The 22,105-nt window shown below is 60.7% G+C and overlaps 1 protein-coding gene across 1 annotated transcript in view; it reads right to left on the reverse strand.

The window, feature by feature from the left end:
* Positions 1-11,878: 11,878 nt before the first annotated feature.
* CDH4 (cadherin 4) overlaps positions 11,879-22,105 on the reverse strand; it is a 532,131-nt gene continuing 521,904 nt past the window's right edge. Inside the window, exons 10-16 of the mRNA XM_045795334.2 lie at positions 18,870-19,123; positions 18,164-18,306; positions 15,101-15,334; positions 14,403-14,636; positions 14,184-14,323; positions 13,519-13,683; positions 11,879-12,364 (exon numbers count right to left, since the gene is read on the reverse strand). Coding sequence (XP_045651290.2) covers positions 12,158-12,364; positions 13,519-13,683; positions 14,184-14,323; positions 14,403-14,636; positions 15,101-15,334; positions 18,164-18,306; positions 18,870-19,123 — 1,377 coding nt within the window. The 3' untranslated portion in view covers positions 11,879-12,157. The remainder of the gene's footprint in view (positions 12,365-13,518; positions 13,684-14,183; positions 14,324-14,402; positions 14,637-15,100; positions 15,335-18,163; positions 18,307-18,869; positions 19,124-22,105) is intronic.

Here is a 22,105-nt window from a genome sequence, read left to right on the forward strand (position 1 = left end):
AACGATGGCCTTTGTCCACCAGAGACTGTATGGGGGTGTTCGCCGTGGCGCTCGTCGCGGATGCACCGAAGTGGGAACGACCCACCTGTCCGACCAATGGCGGGCAGATCCACAGCACCGCCGTGTATCTGTCGATGGAATACGACCCGAGAAGAAAAAGGAGTCAGCTGCTGATTCACTCAGCAACGTCGATGAATCTCTAAGAAAGAAGCCAGACACAGAGGCCCCCACACCCCCAGCTCCATTTGTAGGAAGCTCAAGCACAGGAGAATTCCTAGGTGATGGGAGTCCGTGTGGCTCCCCCCTGTGGCCGGCGGGAGGAGCACCAGGACCCTTGGGCTGATGGGAATGTTCTCTCTCCGTCGGGGTGGTCACGGGTGTGCGCGAGTGTAACCCGGCCGGCAGGGAAGTTGTGCTCATTTTAGCATATATAAAACGTACCGCAGTAAAACCTGGGGAAAAGGCCTGGCTTCGGACCCCCTGGGCGGGACTCAGCTCCACCTGGGCAGGTAACCCGGCCCCACGTGATCTGGTGCCAAATGAGAGGAGGTGTGTGGGTGTCTCGGGATAGGTGGCAACTCGTGATCTTCTTGTGATTATCCATGGTCACTGCTTAACTAGTTGAGTGTTAACTAGTTTTTCCTTCTATCAGACTGTGGTCTCCAAATCTAAGTTTTGTCTTTAAAAAAAAAAAAAAAAAAAAAGGTCTGCCTAGCCTTTCTCTATCCCTACATCGGGGCCCGGCTTCCCCCGAGCCCGACCCTGCCCAGCGCGGACGGCCGAGGCTGCAAGGCGGCTGTTTGGTCTCCTGCTCTGTCTGAGCAGCTTTAGGGACCCATCTGGAGTCTCCGGATCCTTCGTGCCGTGCGTGCTCTCATGCAGAAGGCCATGCAGTTAGCCCACAGTCCGCAGGTAGCCTTTCCAGCGATGGGCTGCCAGCCCCTCCCCTCCTCTAGGCTGTTCTGGGCCACACTGGGGCCACGCGTGCCCAGGGAACTTACCCCTTCTCCTTAAGAGACAAATCACACCTGTTTCCCAAGAATCTAATTGCTCGTTCAGGCTACTTCCTCAGGCTTTGTCCTAAGTGCCAGAATTCCTATATTTTTGAGGAGAATGGACATTTTTTCCTAAAATGTATGTATTCAGCAAGTGTCAACAAGCACCTCTTACACGCAGGGTGCCTTTCCAGGGGCTGGCAGGTGTGGTCAAGGCACGGTCCCCAGAGGAGGGGGGACCTGTCAGGGCTCGGGCTGGGAGAAGTGGCCTGGGCAGAGGTGGTGGGCAAGCCTGTGGCGGAGTGCACGTGGAAGGATGGAGCTGTCTCCTGCCAAGTGCATCGGGAGAGGAAGGTGGGAGCAGTTTTCGTGTGCTTTTTGGAAATCAGGAGCACAGTACGATGCCAGCATGCACCACTAACTCGGGGGCACCTGGAGCCCTACGGGGCTGGTGACTGCAGCCCAGGCCAGTTGTGCGAGAAGTGTGGCGTGTGTCCGCCTGTCCGCTGCCTTGCCCAACCACACGCTCCTGGACACTTTTCCCCAAGAAGTGGAAGATTCGTCCCCACAAAGATGTGTACACGCATGTTTGTAGCAGCTTTATTTGAAGTAGCGAAGATCTGGAGAAGCCCCAGCTGTCCGAGTACAGGCGAACGGCTCAACTGGTCCGCACTCGTGGTGCCGCACACGCAGCAAGGGGCACCTGCCGAGTCTCAGCGTGAACGAGAGAAGCCCGTGAACAGCGCCCTGCGGGGGTCGCCAGGGGCCTGGGGGGCCTGCAGAGAGGGTGAGGAGACTCAGGGTTTCCCTGATCATGGTGACAGTTTCACGGGGTGCACACGTACGTCAGGACTCAGCACGTGGGATGCGGTAATCACGTGCTGTTACCAAACATCAGAAATATCTCCAAGATGCAAAAATGAGTGACTAGGAATAAAAAGTAAAGCACCTGTCCTCTGGATGCAGATGACCTCCTCACCCTCTGAGCCTGTTAGGTCTGACACGGGGACAATAGCGGCATGCCCCCGCCCCCTCCCCCCAAGCCCTGCGGTGGCTTACAGGTTAACTGCAGAGCCCTAACTGCAGCCATCAGAGAGGCTGATTCACTGTTGGGGGGTGCACAGCCCAGGGGCCCAGGCACGGGTCCCCGGTCTGGTGCGTCTGGTGGGCTGGCACCGGGTCTTCAGTGCTCGGGGGTCAGGGGTGCATAGGGGCAGGGGGTGCGTCCAGTGGGGGCACTAGGGGTGACGGCAGTGTTTGGGTGCACCTCACGCTCCCCCACCGCATCTCATCCTTGCCGACCCTGATCCAGTCCCCCTGTCGCGAGTGTGGGAACCGGGCGGGCGCCTTGGGTTTGGAGCCCAGAGCTGTCCAGTCACCTGAGCTGATGTGCGGCGGGGCCGCCTGTGGGCCTGGCCTGGGCAGGCGCCGGTGGGAGTGGGGGATGTGTCCGTGCACCAGGAGCACCTACGGACAGCAACTGAAGCACTGTTAGGGCGCGTGAGTGTGCAGCGGTGTCGACAGCTTTTCTGACAACAGCCAACCGCCAGGCAGAAGGTGTGAAGGAAGGACCCCAGAATCCTGCAAAGGTTCTCCCCCCGGGGCAGGGAAGCAAGAGCAACGGACCTCCTATGTGGAAAGACCTCAGCTGGCCTTGGCTGAGGGGAGGGTGTTGGGCCAGTCCTCAGGCCCCAGGGATGTGTCCATCCCTTGGAGCCCAGCAGCTGTCCGCGGTTGCCAGGGACCCCTTCCTGCTACCAGGGGATCACATGGGCTAAGCGTTGGCATCCTGCTCGCCTGCATACAAGCTTGGGCCTGCTGTGTCTGCGAGGACACATGCCTGCCGGGGCACAGAGAACCATCAGCTTCCCGCAGGAGTGGTCACTGCCCCTCCCCTCATGGGTCCCTCTCTGCAGCTCCAGGCACATCATAGCCCTGATCTCTGGCCCAGAGGCCAGGCAGGACCTGCAGTTTCCCAAGGGAGCCCTAAACTCAGACTTCTTTTTGATGGTGCTGGAGAGGTGGGGAGGGATTTTAATTTCTTGGTTTTTCAATGTTGACCGTGTGGTTGGCTGAAAATGGCCCCCAAAAGGTAACAGGTCCCAATCCATGGAGCCTGCCAATGTGACCTTATTTGGAAAAAGGGTCTTTGTAGAGGTCATCAAGGATCTTGAGATGAGACCATTCTGGATTACCTGGGCGGGCCCTCAATCTAGTGACGTGTCCTTATGAGAGGGGGTCCTTGTTAGAGGGGGTTAGGCAGAGAAGCCACGTGAAGACGGAGGCGGGGGTGGAGTGACGTGATCACGAGCCCAGGACGCCTGGGCCAGCAGGAGCAAGGGGCAAGAAGGATTCCCCGGAGCCGCCGGAGGGAGCCCGGCGCTGCCCACAGCTGGATTTCAGCCCGGTGACACCCGCCTCAGACTTCTGGCCTCCAGATCTGTGAGAAAATAAATCTGATGTTGTAAGCGACCCAGTTCGTGGCTTTGTTACAGCAGCCACGGGACCCTAGGGCAACAGCTCAGCGTTTTATGGCAAGCTGTGTGGTGCGGCTGGGCCAACCCGGCTGTCAGGTGCTGACCCTCCGAAGGGTAGCTCGGGGGTCCTCAGCCCTGCCCAGAGCCCCTCTGCCCCAGCTGGCCCGTCCATCTCTGACAAAGCCCCTCCCTTGCGGTGACCTCGGCCACACGGACTTCTTAGGCCACCAAGGGACAGGGCTTTGTGTGGCTGGTCACGGCACAGGCTGCCAGGGATGGTAGAGGGGAGGGTGCCAAGAAGGATCTCCACTGGTCTGTGACTGTCCCCCTGGGCCCTCCCAGCAGGCCCTGCTGACCTGTGCCCCTGGCCCCCGCCTCCAGGGCTGCTCCTGACCAGCCTCTTAGTTTCCATGACAACCATCCCAGAAATTTAAAAGGGAGGAAAAAGCAAGGTGGTGGCAGGCACAGGCACAGGCACACTCCTGGCTCCAGGTGCAGCGAGCTCACCCCTCCCTGCCTGGGTCACTCCCTGCCAGAGCCCTTCCTCGGGGGTCAGTCCTGCCCCTCCAGGTGGACCTGGGACCCTAGCAGCCACATGAGGGTCTCTGTGGCTGGTGCGGGAGTTGGCCCGTGATGCCGAAGGGCCCATCAGTCTCGTAAGGCAGGTTGGGGAGAAAAGGTCACTCTCTGTGGAATGCAGGTCTAGGGGTTGCTGTGGGTGCCTTGGTGGCCATATGAAGAGGGAGGGACAGTTTGGGTGGGTGTGGAGCCTGCTGGGCTTGACACTGTGGTCAGAAGTCAACACCAGCCTCCACTCCACTGAGTTAACAAGTGCCGTTACTATCCCAGCCCATTGATGTGGCTTTCCTGAAAACGCTGGGATGGGTGCCCCCGTGAACCATGGTTTCTGCATCTGGAGAGCAGGGATGATGCCTCCTTCCTGGTGGTGGGTGGAGGTCTCAGCAAAGGAGACGAGCCCCTTTACAGCTGCCTCCCACGGCCCCAGGAGCGATGTGCCCGCTGGCTGCGTGGGTGTAGGGTGGAGGGGGACGGTGTGCGCTCTGTGCACACACACTTGACACTGCATGCATGCACTGCTCATTTGGGAACAGCAGCTCATGGCCTGGAGGCCTGGCCAGCCAGCTAGTTCCCCCAGCTCCCACCTACTCCCTGGACCAAGTGCTCTGGGGCACTTGGCCTCTGTGTCATCTCACTTCTTCCCACCTGCTCACAGCGCCGCTGGTTTTGGCCTGGAGACCTTTAAGGGACCTGCCCAAGGTCACGAGCTTCAAGTGGGGCAGAGCTGGACTAAACCCCAGGTCTTAACCAGCCAGGCTCTGGCCACACTCCTGCTGCTGCCCCCGGGGAGGCTAGGGGCCTGGCTAGTGGGGCTTCTCGGCTGACACGGGGGCTCCTCCCAGCCACACCCTGACAGGTGCTCAGAGTGCCGCAGGGACAGCCAGGGAGGTTGCTGCCCTGCTGAGATGGGGAGACAGAACACGGGAAGGCTGGAGTTATAGCATGTGGACAATAAATCACCAAGTTGTTTTAAAGAATCCAGCACAGACCATGAGGAGGGACTGGGAGGGCTCAGGAGGTCCTGCATGAGAAAGCTTTTGCCACAGAGAAGTATGAAGATTCAGGACTACACGGGCCTTCCAGGAGGCTGTGCGGATGGAGCCACCTGGAGTCCATGGCCCGGCTCAACAGGGGCCCTGTGGCTGGAGTTCGGCAGGGCCAGACCTCCCCCCTCCTTCTCCCCACTGTGGTTTCGGAGGTCAATTTCCAAGGAGACCGTTCATCCTGTGGGCATTTCCTGAAGCCACAAGGAGCCGGGCTGGGCAGCTGGAGGGTCAGCACCGTGGACAGCGCCCCACAGGGCCTTGGTGGGCGTGGGGACAGCGTGCCCACAGGGGAGGGTGAGTGCCTGTGGGCGTGCGGGATGAGTTGGGTGGGCATTTGGGGTTGTGTGACGGAGCATGTGTGTTGGTGGGGTAGAGGGAGAAGCCAGCGACTCCAGTCTATTTGAACGACCCCTGCCACCTGGCCACAGACCACTCCCTTTGCCCTTCGGTGGGTGTCTGGGGCCCGGGCTCCCCGTCCATCCTGAGGACCCACTTTGGTGGGGTCTAATGCTGTCCTGATGACTTAATGCTTATGCGGTCATGCGTCCCCGGAGTGCTGCCCCATTCTTATAAGACCCCTGAGGGCCTGAGTCAGGACACGGTTACTTCCACCCAGTCCCTGGGAGTCCGCTGTCCAGGGCAGCAGGTGTGGGGCGTGGACACTGTGGGATGGGCCCTCCGTGGGAGCCTCTGGCCCGGGTCCCACTGTGGAGGGGGCTGGCTTCCCCTGCCCCCTGCCTGTGGACCCAGTGACTGAGGCCCCTTCCCGCTCCTGTGAGGCTCCTGGGAGCCACAGACTGGAGGGTCTTGAGTGACCACAGCGTGTGCCCGAGCACCGGGCCTGGCCCTGGAGTGCCACGGGCTGTGGGCAGAGAGGGGCCCTGAATGCTGGGGGGCCGGGGCCGGGTCAGCCGGCCAACACTCCTGCTCATGAGGAGGGGCCCGAGAAGGCAGTTGACCGAGACTGGGGCACGTGTGACAGCAGGCTCCCCTTCGTGCCCTCAGGGCTGTTGTGAGGGTGCAGTGCGCTGTGTGTTCTGAACGGCAATGAGACCAAGGTGGTCTCAGGAATCAGCTGTTGTCGTCCTCCATGCAGTTGGGAGTCGGAGCGTGTCCGGCACGTCTCACCGTGAGACGCTGCATCAAGGCATCCCGCGCGTGGCGGGTCTGCGATCACCCAGCGCCTTCCTCCCACCCCTGCCCCTGAGAGTATCGCTGCTCAGGGCCCATTTCCAGAGACCTGCCTCTCCCACCCCCGCCCCTGCCCCCTGCCTGGCCTTGTGCTGGTGGGGCACACGTGGGGGACACGTAGGCTGAGCAGCGTCGGGTGGGGCGAGAGAGGGGGCCTTTTCTCAGGGCACTCAGGGTCCGGGAGAGGCTGGGAGACACGCGCTCCGGGCTCCCACGAGGCCGTGTGCAGTCTGTGTCCCTCTGTTAAAATTACGTTCAGAGTAGAAGTCTGCTTCTGTCCATGTGGACATTTGGGACTGAGGTAATGGGGCCTCTGCCCGTCACGGGAGTCGATGGCTCGTGGCACCTCAACCCGAAACGTGGGGGTTTCTCACTGGGTCCTGGTCTCATGTGCTCACCCTTCTCCCTTAGACCACCTTCCCGTAGTGTCCACTCCAGCTGCGCCCTGATTACACCCGAATCTGCCCTACTGGCCTCATCCTGAGCTCCAGACCATCTGGCTGTGGTCCCGTGGACGTCTACGTGGGGGTGTCCACAGGCACGGCCAGCAACACAGCCAGAGCCAAGCTGAAGTCCTCCCCGTGCGTGGGGTGGAGCTGGGACAGGGGCCTCTTCAGTCTGCACCACCGCCCCCGTCCTCCCCTACACAACTGCTTCATCTGATCTCTGTCCGTCCTCAACTCCGGCTCTTTCTAATCTGATCATGGGGTCCTTCTCAGGGTTGCTGTCCCTCCCCAGGACTCAGCAAGGCTGGCCTTGACCTCTTGCCAGGAGGGTGGGCTCTGGATTGGTGGCTGAGCTGTGTGGCCGTGGCACCGTGAGGCGTCCTGGGGTCTCACGTGCGTCTGGGCAGCTGTCTCCCCTGTGCCCGTCCCAGGGTGCCCTGGCCTGCAGGACCCAGCCTCCTGGGCCCTGAGGGTGGGCTGTCACCTAGGGGAGGAGCCAAGGCCCCTGGGGACGGTGCCAGTGCACCCCCGTGAACTGACGGGTCTGAAGGCCCCTCCTGGGCCTGCGGTCCCACATGGAAGGCAGGGACAGCAGCCTCCAGTGAAATGACCCATTAGAAGGCCACTGGGTCTCCAGGGAAGGGGACTCCTGGCTTCTCCGAGGCCCCGAGCAGGACTTAGTGGTTACATTCTGCCTGTGGGACGACCAGTCCTCGGTGTGGATCTGGGCGTGGGAGGGTGTCCTTAAGCAGAGCCTCCCCCCGGGAGTCTGATTATAGGAGTTTGTGCCCTCCCACCCCCACCGCCTGTCTCAGGCCCGAAGCAGTTGCCTAATTATGCATGTAATTAGCTGCTTGGCACCCTCAAAATTAGCAAGTGGTTAATTGTGCCTGTAATTATCAGCGGCAGCCGTAATGAACCGTGGGAGCGACTTCTGGTTACGCATGCTGTTGTGGATGCAAATTTGCACCTAAGTAGAGGCTGGGGTCCTTGGCAGGGAGAGGAAGTTGGAAGACCCAGCTCTGCGAGGGGCCAGGGTGCGGGGAACGCCTGGCCTGGGGCTCAGGGCCAGACGGCAGCCACGCAGCCTTCCTGAACTGCACCGACTGGAGGAGGGCAGGGCCTCTGCGGGTCCAGCCTGACCGCATGTGGCTGTGTGGCCTCTGCCGGCCAGAACCTCACACAGGCTCCGCTGCGTGGTCTAACGACCAGGAAGGTGGGAGCGGCCCCCGGGGCTCCTCCAGCTCCCAGTCAGGCCCACGGTCCAGGGGTGCTGGGTCATGTGACCAGGCTGGCCAATCAGAGCGCTTCCGAGGCCCGCCAAGCCTGGCTGGGTGGCCGTCTTGTGTCCGGCTGGCCTGGGGTGGGGCAGTGGGGAGGGATGGGGGAGGAGTGGGGGGGGGGCGCAACTCTGGTGCTGCCTTCCCACCAGACGGAAGAGCCACTGCAGCGGGCAGGGGCCGGGTCCCTGAGACAACAGGGGGAGGCATGAGGATTTGCAAGTGGACGCAGGACTTCCACGGATCATGAAGGGAGGACGAGGGCCTGCGAGCTGGAGTTATCACGTCTAGGAACTTGGAAACGTGTATACCCGCGGCCCGCAGGCCTTCGCTGGTCGGTCCCCCGGGCCTCCCGCACATCAGGGGCCGGCCTGCTTTTGCTCGCGCCCGTGCTCCTGGAGCCCAGCCGGTGTCTGGGACAAAGCAGGGGCCGCAGAGGCGCCGGCTGGACAAACAGGCCCCACTCTCCACACCGCGCCCCTTGTGCGCCCGTCTGCCGCCGTGAGCCCCAGGGGCTTCGTGAACGCGTGGAGAGACACAAGCCAGGTCAAGGCCGACTATTTAAAAGGGGGACTTTATTGACTCCTCTGGAGCAGTGCGCCAATGCCCGACTCCGCTCCAGCACACGACAACTCGGCAAAGCCGCTACTCAGTTTGGGACCAAGACCGCCTGGCACTAGAAACACTGAGAAAACGTCGACGCGCTTCCCTTTTTTTTTCCTTTTTTTTTTTTTTTTGGTACAAAATGATACAAACAACAATACAAAATAGTTGTGCTGTTGACGATTACAAAAAAAGTCGGGACGTTTGCCTAACTGCACAATGCTCAGAGTTGCAGTGTGAATACATCATACTCCAGTATCTTTCCCCAAAACAACCACAGTCATGCGGGGCTGTTACACATTTTGTCCATTTTCAAAAAGAAACATGCAAAAAAAAATCAGAATGGAAAAAGGAGAGGAAAGGAAAAGAAATGCGTTCCAATGATACACAGAGCGGCCCCCCCGCCGGACGTGTCTCGCCGAGCAGGACCTGTCTTCTGTGCACCACGCTGCGGGAGCGATTTCACAGGAGGCTTTGTGCATGGGAGACCTTGTTTGGGTTTTTTTGGTGCTGTTTGTAGCATTGACAAAAATTGAGACCCCCCCCTCCCCTAACCTTCTCCCTTGGAGAGAACAGAGCTGTCCTCTCAAAGGACCAGCTGTGTCGGCCGGTGCTCACCCTAGGGAAACTGAGGCATGTCGAGGGCCTGACATGTGGCCGTTACCCCGACACTTTGGTGGCGGGGGGCCCAGCACTCGGATGTGCTGACAGACGCGGGAAAGAGAAGGAGTGGGGTGTGAGGCCCAGACAGACACAGGGGTCCTCGGCTAGGGTGCTCCCGACCACGGCCGCGTCCATGCCACTTCACCCCACAGCGCGGGGGGTTTCTCCTGTTCACAGAACAAAACTCCCTACAGAAACTAAGCTGTGTCCTAGCACTTTGCCAGAGAGGAGGCTGGGCCTCCACGGCCGGTCCCCGATCATGGGCACATCGTGGCTACAAGCTACGTGAGAGAGGTGTCTGACACTGCCTGTGCACTTAGCTAACGCTAACTTGACTTCAGAATGGAGTTCCGAGGTGGGTGTGGGAGGGCGTGGGAACCCCATCTTTCTCTGGCCCCCAGGGACTGCTGGGGCTAATGAGAGGGGCAGCTGGCTAGCCGTTCGGAAGCAGGGACGGGCACGAGAAGTCCCCCATCACAGTCCCCCCAGCCTCAGCCTGCACGATTTAAGCAAAATGCATCAAGTCCCAGCGGTGGAGCGGGGCAGGGGTGCGGGGTGAGGAGGAGAGGGAGGCAGGGGAAACGGGCACTTGCTCTGGCGTCCGCGGGATCCGAGTACAGCAGGCTGGGTCCTTGGCCAGGCCTGGCACCTCTGTCTCTGAGGGGGGCCCAGTGCCCTGGGGACCCAGGGGGGCCCCGAGATTTCAGAGAAGAGTCCACAGCTGCCTCAGCTCCCAGACCATAGTCACACTTAGAAGTTCAACAGGAGGATGAACTTTCCAAACACAAACAAAACACAGAAGATTCCAGCTCTCATCCCACCAGCCCTGACCCTCCCAGCAGTCCCTGGAATGGCCAGGCCCCCAGACGCTGGGGCAGCGCTCCTTGCCTGGCCCTGAGCCCTCTGCACAGCATGGCTTTGGACAGGGGTCCCGGCCCCTTCCCCTTGCTGGGCCACCCAACCCGACTTGGGAGATGGCTGTCTGCTAGAGGGCATCCAGCCCTTTGTTCCTCCCATCCTCCCCTGGCAGTCGGGATGGGGTCAGGGACAGAGCCCGCTACAGGCCTGGCTCAGCTCTGGGAGCACGGTGGATGGGTGAGGAGCGTGGTCTGGGGAGGAGCCCTGACACCCAGTGGGGACTCAGCCACGCCCACTGCACACGTACCCTCACATACGCTTCTTGGGCCAAAGCTGTTTGGAAAACAGGGTGACCCTAGCCATGGGGACAGGCCCTAGGCTGAGGACTGCATCAAAGACCCCCTAGGCTGAAAGCATGAAGCACAAGCTGAGCCCTGCTCTCCCCACCTCCCCAGGCTCTCAAGGCTTTTCCTTACCCAGGATTCCGGGACGGGGCTCCAAGCTGCTTCCCCAAGGGTACTCCACCGCCAAGCCCCCCCAGGGCCAGAGCACTCCTCGCCCCCTTTCTTGGGGAGCCCGTGAACAGACCAGGGTGCTCCCACGCAGCAGGGTCCTTGGGACACAGTGAGTGCTGTCCGCTGTCCCGGGAACAGACTGGAGTCTGGCTTGGGCGTCAGACCACCCGTGCAAAGGGCAGCTCCTTTCTGAGAGTCTGAGCAGCAGCTCGGTGCGGACCTGGGTCCCGAGGAGAGGACACGGGCTGTTGTCAGGTGCGTGCAGTCCAGACGCATCCGAGGGACAGATGGCACGGCAATGACAGACTGCCCGGCCACCTGGAGCAGAACATTGCTGTCCACGTCAGTTGGTGAGCATCAGAGACTCCGGTCCAGGGGGCGGGGCCGGGGAGAGGGGCTGCCAGCTGCCGGTGCTGGTGGCGCACGTTCCCGGCTCTCTCTGCCGTCCGCACAGCCCTCGGGGTGGCTGGAGGCATCCAGTTGTCAGGGGCTGGACCTTTGACGGGGTCCTCCAGGAATCCGATCGCGAGGAGTTGGGGGCTCATGTCAGGGTGTTTGGGGATGCTGGCTGGTTTGGGCTGTGGCTTCTTGGGACGCCGTACTCTTCTGGACCAAAGGCAGCGGGACCTGCATGGCATCTGGGGTGACAACTGTCTCTGGGAGAGGCCTAATGGTTGACGCGGGGGACCCGGGGGACAGCCAAGGGCAGAGATGGTAAGCATCAGGAAAGCCCCTTGGCACCCGGCCGGCCCCAGCTATGCGCAGCGTCAGGAGTCAGGGGGCAGCCGAAAACTCGGTGGGAAAGCCAAGTGCACACTGTGGGGCCTTTGGTAGATCAGCTCGGCCGCCCCCCAGGAGCCTTCTGCGGCTGGACCGCTGCCTCCCTCCAGCCTCGGGGCCGCTCGAGGGCCAGGAGACCCTGACTGCGTACAGCAAAGCTCGAAGACTCAGAAGGGCTGTTGGGATTTAGACCCCAACGTTTTCTTTGTAAATTTTGTTAAGAGAATCACCCACTTCTTTTCTTAATAAAAGACAAAAAAAAAAAAAAAGAAAGAAAGAAAGAAAGACCCATTCTCCCCGATTCCTTAATTGGTGTCTCCAGAGCTGGGACTAGCTGGGGCTGGGGGCGCTCAGGACTGGGGTTGGGGGGGACGTACGTGGTCTCTCTGCTTGCTTTTCGTCACTCCTGAGTTTGAGGGAATCTGATACATGTACCAAAAGGCACTTTCATTTTTTTTTTTTTTTTTTTTAAAAACAGTGCTTCTGTTCTAAGAAATTCAAGTTAAGACCGAGTGCCTCTCGCTGTCCTTCAGAGCTAGTCAGCTGTGGTGGGTGCCGCGTGCCGCGGGGCGAGAAGTGTTCATGCCAGACAGCTCACTGTTGGGGGGGCTGGGGCGGGGAGGGACCCCCTAACACACCACTAAATGACACGTCCGCAGGGAGTCGGGAAGCCTGGCGCCTCCCCCCGGTCCCGCTCCGCCGGCGTCTGGGGTGGCGCGGCTGCTCAGTCCTCCTCGCCCCCTCCGTACATGTCCGCCAGCTTCTTGAATCTGGGGCCCCAGTCATTCAGGTAATCGTAGTCTTGGTCCCCGGAGCTGGACGAGTTCAGCGAGCTGACGGAGCCTGCGGTAGAGCCGCTCCCTTCGTAGTCGAAGACCAGCAGGGAGTCGTAGGGGGGTGCCGTGGGGTCATTGTCAGCGGCTCGGAGTCCCTGGGGTCACAGAGACACGGGGTTAGGGTGGAGGACGTGCTGTCCGGCCCCGGAGCCTGATGGAATGGGGCTTGTGGGGGAGGGGTCCCAGGAGAGGAGTTGACGATCAGGCCACGAAGGTGAAGTTATTGGGCCTTGCATACAGTAGGTGGTCAGTAAGTGCTCCCTGAGTTTTACTGAGGGGCCTCTCAGAACTGAGAGGGGGCGGGGTTTATGAAAAGGGCGCGCGTTGGAGGTAGCAAACTCAGATGCCGGCACGGCCCTGCCAGTAACATGAGGCAAGAGGGCTGGGTGGGGGCCTGTGGCGAGGTGCAGCCCCTCTGAAGGGGCAGACGGGCCTCGAGCCCCGTCACTGCGACACAGAATATGAAGCTGTGGTGGCCAGAAGTCAGAAATCTCACGTTGTTACGGTCGCTATCCCGATGAACAAAACTGGGTGACACAGCGGGTTGCTGGAGGCCTCCCCGTGCGCCCTGGCCCTCTCTCCTGCTGCCCACACCTGCCCGCTCTGCCCAAGGAAGGGTCCCGCGGCCTCCCGCACACCTGGCTCTGGGCGGTCCCCGTGGGGTGGCCTGGGCGCCTATGGCGGTCGCTGGCTGCAGGACGCACCTCACTGGGAAGGGATGCCCTTACCGCCCCTCGGTAGGAATGGTTTGTAGTTTCCATGCTTGCTTTGCTCTAAGAATTATTTAAAATGGGCTTTAAATTCTAGGTTGGGGAAGACATACTTCTTGGGGTTTTAAAATTTTATTACATCCTGGGGAGTGAGGCCTAAGCCAGTTCAGCTTTTGGGCAGATGTAGAAATTTGATCTGCGGCCCTGGACAGGATGTGTTTCAGGGAATGTTCCGAGGGGTCTCTGTGTCTGCTGAACCACTCCCTGGGCTCTATTCTGCTTAAGTAAAGTTAGATTCTCACATAGTGGGGACATGTCACCGACCCCTCTTAAACGCGCAGTCGGCGTTAGAGAGCAGGCGGGTACGGGGCCACGGCCGACGGCGTCTGGGGAGCGTGGCCGCCCCGCATTGGCCCCCCAGCCCCGGTCTGGATGGGCCTCGTCGCCGCAGCCCAGCCACCCCAGCACAGCGTGGTCTCGGGACGTTGTTCTCCGCGGGGGGCCCTGCTCAGGGGCCTCGCCCGCGCCCCAGCACCCACCTCGCTGATGAAGTCCCCGATGTCTCCTGGGTGGGGCACCACAGGCCTGACAGGGTACTGGGGCTCGGCGCCCACGGGCCGCTCGTCCACCCGCCGCACACCGGGGGCCTTGCTCAGCACGTGCTCCATGGCCTCTGGCTGTTGGAGTTGGCTGAGGTCATAGTCCTGGGGAGCGGCCGGGGGGCGGGGGGAGGAGGGTCAGGCAGGGGCGTCCTGTTGTAGCCGGGCACCACGCGTGCCTGCTGTCCTAGCCCATCACTTGGTCCGCCCTCCCCATAGTGCCCCGCTCCCCTAACTCGTCCCGCTCCTACCCATCCTCAAGGCACGTGTGGGGTCTGTGTCCCTGCGGCTGCCCCTGCCAATCTCATGCTCCCCGGGGTGGGCCCCCTGCGGCTCACATGCCTCCTGTATTCCTGGAACAGCCCGGGGGGACAGCTGGGGCTCCTGTTACCGTGTTTCAAGGGGTCACTAAGCCTTAGTGGGGTAAGGAGCTGCCCTGAGTCCCCTGACGGCCAGCGCAGACCCAGCATCCAGCCGGGCAGCTCCCTGGTGCCCCGCGCATGGCCTCCTGGTCACCTAACAGCCCCCGTGTGGGCACAGGCCCTGGGCTGGGGGCCCGGGCCGTGCGGGGCCGGCGTGGCGGGAGCCGGGGCAGAGAGCCTCACCTGGTCCTCCTCACCGCCCCCTTCCTCGTCGTACTTGAGGATGTTGTCGCGAACGTCGTCCTCGGGGTCGATGAGCAGCTGCTTGGTGTGGCGCTCCTTCTCCCGGCGCTTCATCCACACGACAAACAGCAGGACCATGGCTGTGGGGGCGGGGCCGCACCGTGAGTAGGGAGCGCGCGCGGGGGGCACGGGCGTGCGCGCGGGCTGGGCCATACTCACTGAGCAGGATGACGATGCAGACCAGGATGGCCACGATGGCGCTGGTGCCCAGACCGGCCGCGGCCACCGCACCAACGGTGGTGCAGTCCCCGTTCTCGTCGCACGGGCACACCTTGACCTTGATGACGGACGTGTTGGACAGCGGGGGGTTCCCGGAGTCGGTGACGATGATGGGGACGTCGTACACGCCAGCCTCAAGGTACAGGGTGCGCAGGCTCAGCTGGGCGTAGTCACCTGGCAGAGCGACGGGGCGGGCTCGGCTCAGTCTACGGCCGGCGCTCCGTTCCAGCGAGACTTCCGGAGGGAGAGACAGCCTAAAGTGCCTGTTTGGTTCACGCACACACGCACGCACACATGCAACTCACACTAGATCACTCCGCAAAGTGAGAAGACACTGGCGATTCAAGAAAAGAGCAACTGCAACTTGTTGGATGAAGAAGTCATTTCCTTAATATATAAAGAGTTCTACCAAATCAATTAGGAAAAAACCTCAAAGAAAAATAGGCAAAGACACTGAATAGACAATTCGTGGAAGAAATAGCAAATGGCCGTTAAATAAATGAAAAAAAGTACATGGTAGTTAAGGGTCCCGGTGGGAGGAAAGGGGCCCCATCTTCCCTGCTCACTCTTCCGTGGGCCCCCTCCAGGTGCGCCACCCCAGCCGTGTCCAATTCTCCCGGAGCCTCAGGCGGGCTCACCGTTTAGGCGGGAGATGGTCCAGTTCTTCCGCACGGCGGCCGGGACGAAGGGCAGCTCGAAGACATAGGGGCCGATGTTGGGGTCGACGTCGGCGTCGGCCGCTGTGATGTTGATGGCGTTGAGGCCGGGCTTCTCGCAGATCTGCGCCTCCTTGGGCAGGAGCTCAGGGGCGTTGTCGTTGATGTCAATCAGATAGATCTGGAGGGTCCCGGTGCCGCTGGCGGGGGGGATCCCTGCGGGACAGACACAGGATGACACTCCAGGGCCGCTCCTCCGGGACCTCAGGCACCCGATGAGAACAGCCCCGCACACTGGTCCCCAGGTGCAGAGGACGGTGCCCACCACCGGGGACCCCACAGCCCCCTGGGCCCCGCAGAGGGTCTCTGAGGATGCTGGCCCTGAGCGGCTGGCACCTGCTTCCCCCATCTCTCCCCAGCCTGGGCTCCTTTCAGTGCCCTCCCTGTTTCCCTGGCTCCACCCAGCAGGGCACCCCGTGGCCAGAAGCCCTCCATCCGGGGGCCTCCCCAGCTCAGCAAGCTGGTCTCAAAGCAGAGACAGACACTGGGTTGTGCCCTAAAGTGTCTCAGGGGCCACAACTGTTCCCTAAGCCCCTCTAGTCCCAGCCCCTGCCTCGGCCCAGGGCGATGGTGCGGGATGACACGTGCCAGGTGGCCAGAGAGGCCCTGTCTGTCTTCTGATGGGGAGCCTGGACCCTGACATGAACAGTGGCACTTTTTGGCTGAGGCAGGGGGAGCACATAAAAGGTGAGTCCTGCAGCATGTCTCTTTAATCTCTCAGAAAACGCCTCAAAGCACACTCACAGCGACGCAGCTCGGGCCTGCCTGGGGAGGCTGCTCTGACACGCGGAGGCTGGCCCCTCACTGTCAGGAGGAGTGCGGGACCCTCGTAGCCGGGGTGCAGCCTGCACCCCATTCCTGCTGTCTTCTGTGCTTTCCTCTGCTTTGGCCATGGGTTCATGTAAAATCACTTTCTAAGTCAGCAGCTCCCCTCCCCACATCCTTGTGACCTGCTTCCAGGACTGAGCCTTTGAAGACCCTAGAGGTCAGGCAAGGCAGGAAGGAGGCTGGCGGGTGGTTACGAGCCCCCAGCTTTCACTTGCTATGGAATGAGCCCTTGTGCAGGGGCTAGTCTTGCTCCTGAAGCCCGAGCTGCCCCGCTGTCTTAGAACCTGCCATAGCAGACCACCAGAGGTCTACCTCAGGGCCTTTGCACACACTGCTTCCTAACTCTGGGACTCCTCTGATGCTCCTTCTTCCCCTGGCTTGTTCCTTCTCGTCCCACAGTCAGCGCCTCACAGCCAAGAGCACAGCTACAAGCCCTGGCCCCTCCCTTCCATGCCCTGTTTGTTTTCTTCCAGAATGTACTCCCTGAAATTACCTGCTTGACTTCTCATTCATCTCACTGGGGCAAGAGACTGCTGAGTTGTCCCTCCATAACCATTTCCCCTTTTGTCCTTAATAGAAGAACCGGAGCCCCAGATTTTATCTGCAGTCATCACTGCCCAGCTGTTCGACTACATTTCTCAACATCCTTTGCAGTGAAATGCAGCTTCATGGCTAAGTTCTGGCCTTTATGAGCTAGGGGTGGGGCAGGAATGTGTCCCCGCCTTCCTTGCTTTTCCGCCTGTTAGCCAGAACGTGGTCGTGATGGCTGGAGCCCCAGCAGCCATTTTGGACCATGCCACAACTCATGGCCGGAGTGAGCCTGGTGTCTCAAACCTGACCCTAGACTCCCAGGGCTGCCTGTCTCCAGTTTTCTATGTGGGAGAAAAGAAACCTCAATTGTACTGAAATTTTTATCACTGTTACACGGCTGAACCTGGTTTTAGTGGACACACAGGCCTCGGGAGCGTCAGCCTTGCAAGGGAGGGACTTTTGTCTGTTCTGTCTGCTGCTGGGTACTGCCGGCACAGGGCAGGAGCTCAGGGGTAACGGCAGCAGTGGCAATGTGCTGACTTGGGCCAGGCCCCACTCCCAGTGCTTTCGAGGACACTGGCTCACTTAATTCTTACAGCTCCAGGGGAGGAGGGTTCGGTTATCCCCACTCCACAGAGGAGGAAACTGAGGCACAGAGCAATCAGGTCTCTTCCTACCACTAAGTGGTGTTGGGACTGATCCCTGGTTCTAGAATCCTGTTCTCCCACACTCCCTCTCCCCTCCTGTGCAGAGTTGGCTGGATACCCGGGGCTGTGGGCCTTGCCGGCTCCTGGGTCCAGGCAGGGGTGTCCTCGGGGCCTGGAGTCCCAGCACCCCAACTATGGAGCTGCTCTCCACAGCCCTTGGAGGACCCAGTGCTCATGAACCTTCTTCCTGCCGCATGTGGGCCCCACTGCTGCCGTCTCTGCCCAGCTCCCCTCACCCCTGCCTGGTTCACTTCACCCCTGCTACCCCAGGCTCCTCGGGGCTCCTCATTCTGGCTCAGGGGCCTCCCACACCCCCTCCGAGCTCCCAGGGCTCGTGCTGCTGGGGTGTGGCTTCTCATGGTGCCTGCCCTGTCTCTGGGGCTCCTCACGGCCCCCCGCCCCCACTCTGTTGGAGGGCTGCAGGGGTCTGGATCGTGGGGGCGGCATCCCAGGGGCTGCTTAGGGGGCCCCCCAACTCTGGTGTGGGATCAGCACGATGGGACTGCTTGGCTAAAACATGGATGAAGTTCACCTGCCCTCAGTTTACCAGGTAGGGAGCTGCGAGGCCGCTCGGGTCACGTTCAGCCGAGACGCGGCTGGACAACCCTCAGCCCGCTTCTGCCATCCCGGCCCTCCCAGTGCCCCGAGTGCCGTGAATGAGTGAAGGAGTGTTTGTCCAGACACGTAAGCTGGTGGTCAGGCTGCGACCCGTGCTCTGAACGCATGGAGAGGGGGCTGCCCGGGGCGCCGAGGGACGACGGGGCCCCCTCAAGGCTCTGCACAGGGCACCCGACACCACGCCTGCCTCCCCGCTTCCCTCCTCCAGCTTCTCCGCTGGGGGCAGGCCTCCCTCCGTCTCCCTGCCGCAGAGCCCCCGGTGCGGGTGGGCGCCGGCAGTCACCCCCGGAGCGGGGCGCACCGTTGTCGGCCGCCAGGAAGGTGGCCTCATAGACGTTGTTTTTGATGTAGAGGGACTCGCGGTCGAGCACGGCCGCCGTGGTGATCTGACCGTTGGTGGCGTTAATGTGCAGCCAGTTCGCGGGGTCCGACAGCTTGGAGTATCTGAGGAGGCAGGAGGTGAGGCATGAAGGCGACAGTGGCCCTGAGCGCCCAGTACCCCCCCTCGGCGGGCGCCCGCCTAAACACTGGGGAGCTTTCCCTCCAGCCCAGGACGGCTCCTCCCTCAACGGTGCCCCCTAGTTGCCACGGCAGACGAGCTCTTGATCCAGGAGGCAGATGCTGTCATCTGACAGGGACACTGAGGAACAGAGAGGGTAAGTGACCTGCAGCGTCACAGCGGGTGACAAGCCAGGGGGGAACCAGCCCCACTCGAGAGAGGGCTGCAGGGCTCGGACGGTCTTCCGCCGTGCTGGGTGGAGAGCACGCGAGCTCATGCTTTGCTGAGCGCCTGGGGCATCGCACTGACCGCCTGGATCGTGCGGGCCGGGGGGGGGGTGGCCCGGCTGTCCCCAGGACGGGGGCCCCCATGGCTCCCTGCCCGGAGAGACGACACAGGCTGGGGACTTCCCAGGGTGCAGGTTTCACTGGCATGCTGGACTCCTCTGTATGGACAACAAGGGAGCCCGAGGGGGGCGCCCCTTCCTGCAGCCCGAGGGCGGACCCACCTCACGGCCTGCTGCATGAAACGGTCAGGGTCCACCGCGGAAAACGTGGTCAGCACGGTGCCAGTGGGCACGCCCTCCTCCAGGCGGATCAGCTTGTGGTTGGAGGGGAAGTAGGGCGCCTCGTTGATGTCCATGACGGAGATGGTCACCCCTGCCGTGGACTGGAAGGACATCTGGATCCCACTGGCCAGGGGCGCCTGGTTGGACACCATCACAGTCAGCATGAATGCTCTGTTCAGCTCATAGTCGACTGCCTGGAACGAGAGAAGCCCGAGGCGGTGGGCTGGTGCCGGTGCCTGCGGGGCCGGCTCGGAGGGCGGTGGCCGAGGGCTGGTGGGTCTGCACCTGCCACCCCAGTCTGCTCCCGCCCCTCCAGCCCTGCTTTGAGCCCAGGATGCTCGTCCCGAGGGAAGCTGTCTCTGGACTCCCTGGTCTCTGGCTTCCCCTGAGGTCTGCCAATGGGAGGAGAAAGAGTTTGGGGTAAAGGACCCCCACCGTGCCTTCCCATCATGCCCTGGGAGGACTCCTGGGGCTCCAGCTCCCCCAGGGGCAGCACCCCTCCCCGGCGCCAGCTCTCAGCAGGTGCTGGTCCCTCCAGGCTGGTGAGCCAAGGCCCCCACTGCTGTTTGTCTAGGGGCCCCTTCCTGGGTGCAGCGGGCGGTCTTTCTGTTGTTCTACCCCCACCCCCCAGTTTTTGGTAATTTGTAACAGCAGCCCCAGGACACTCACACACCAGCTCCGTGGGTTCTCTTCCCTCTGCACGTGGCTCCTGCATGAACATGATTCCCGGTTACACCCTTTTGGGGCGCCAGGACCCCGACTGACAAATGCTTTCAGAACGGGTCTATGGTCTGGGGTGCTCCTCACATTTTGGGGAGGGAGGGAAGTTTCGAGGAGGCACTTGGGGCCCTGAGACATGTAACCACAGGTAGTGACTCAAAAGACCAGCTGGACAGTCTCGGGGTGCGACACTACGGCAGTGTTTACACCCTTCCGCTCGGATAGGTGCGTGGTGACACACAGGGTGGCTCCCGGCAGGAGGTCCTCACAGAGGCCGCACGGGGCTAGTGGCGGGCTGGGGAGGTCTGCAGCTGTGAGAATGAATGAGGACCGCGTCCTGAAGTGGACAGACCCCCAGGATCTGATGGAGAGCAGAAGGAGTAGATACACAGGGGGCTGCCTTTCGTGTAAAGGAGGGAGAGGGATCTGAATTTGCATTTGTTCGTATTTGCAGAAAGGAGGACCGCAAGAGTGACCTGGAAAATGCATAAAGATGGCGGCCTGTAAGCAGAGGGGCGGCCCGGGGCCGAGGGAAGGGCTGGGGGTCGAGGTTGCTACGAGCATACGGTCACGGCGCTGTGACGTCTTCTACCACCACGCTTTAGGCGTTACATATAAAATTATACACGTAAAGCGATCTCTGAAAATTGTAAGCACACTGAAGTAAAGGGAGACTGTGTAACAACTGGTAACATAAGAAAAGAATGAGTTCAGGTGACTAGGGCAGTTTTTAGATAAGGGCAATAATCATTGCAAAGAAATCTTGAGCTCCCTTGGTCTCCTCACTGTTGGTCGTGATTTGGGGTTTGTTATATGTAAAGCTTGTTATGTCTATCGCAGGATAAAGTAAACAAACACTTGTAATAATGGGGTTAGGAAATAAGATTTTCAGTGTAAGAGAAACGAGATACAAGCGTGAAGTCATCAAAGTGACGTAAAAGTCCTCTGGTGTCAAATCTGAATAAAACAACCATTTGAATCAGTGTAAGAAACGGGGACAGTCAGGATGGGCGTGTGCCGTGGCCTCCTTGCCCTGCCCCCCAGACGCCCAGGAGCAAGGGCAGCCAGAGGCAGCCAGCTCCTCTGGGGCCTGGATGCTGGTTTCTAAGTACCGGTCCTCACTGGAGGGTCGGCCGAGCCCGAGGGGGCAGGCAGCCCGCGACATGAACTGCTTGGGCCACGATGCCCGGAAACGGCTCGTGGCGGAAGGACCCAGGAACCAGCCAGAGGACGCGCCCACCGGAGGCCAAACCAGGAATGACTGCAGCTGAGCAAAGCACACTGAGTATATGCAGATGCACGCCGCCTTACCAGCCACGGGGACACGCACGCATACGCACACACACGCACGCAAACACACACGCATGCACACGAAAACACACACGCACACGCAAACACACACATGCACACGCAAACACACACGCAAACACACATGCATGCACATGAAAACACACATGCATGCACACACATGCACACGCAAACACACACACGCAAACACACACACGCAAACACGCAAACACACACGCACACGCAAACACACATGCATGCACATGAAAACACACATGCACACGCAAACACACACGCACGCACGCACACACACATACACGCACACGCACCTGCAGTTTTGCTTATGGCTGTGGTGGGAGGATTCATGGCCTCCAAAGACATCCAGGTCCCAAGGTCTGGAATCTGTGATGTGTCGCCCTCCACGGCACAAGGACTTTGTGGACTGATGTAGTTAGGGGTCTTGCAATGGGAGGTGGGCCGGGATGTCCCAGGTGGCCCAGAATAGCATCTGAGGGTGTTTATAAGTGGAGACAGAGGGACCTTTGGCCTGGCAGCAAGCAGCGTGGGGATGGAGGCAAAGAATCTGGCTCTGAGGACGGAGGAAGGGCCACGGAGTTGGGACATGGCTCTCCAACCTGGGAAAAGCCAACAGATGGAGCACCAGAGCCCCTGGGGGAGCACAGCCTTGCTGGCTCTTTGGCTTTGCCCCGTTGAAGCAGATTTTGGACTTCTGACTTCCAGAAGTGTGAGAGGCTGGTGTGTTGTGTGGACACCCAGCTCGATGCGAATTGTCACAGCAGCTGCCGTAAAGTCAGTGACGCGGACAGCTGCTGGTCTGCGAACGGACAATTAAATGCAGTGAACGAAGCTTTTGTCTGCTTTTTCTGTGGGCTCTCTATTAGTTCCCCGTTCCGATTTAGTGGCTTAGAGCAACACAAATTTGTCATCTTACACTTCTGGAGGTCAGAGGTCAAAAATCAGTGTCCTTGGGCTGCGGTCAGGGTATGTGGGGCTTGGTTCTCCCGGAGGCTTGCCTCTTCCAGCTCCTGGAGGCCACCTGTGCTCTCGGCCCCTCCCCCACCTGCAAAACAGCAATGTGGCCCCTTGCAGTCTGTCTTCGACCTGCTTTCCCCACGGCGCCGGGGACTCTGACCTCCTGCTTCCCTCTC

The sequence above is a fragment of the Ursus americanus genome, chromosome 22 (assembly GCF_024610735.1).
Source record: "Ursus americanus isolate L20-20 chromosome 22, mUrsAme1.1.p, whole genome shotgun sequence".
Taxonomy (NCBI): Eukaryota; Metazoa; Chordata; class Mammalia; order Carnivora; family Ursidae; genus Ursus; species Ursus americanus.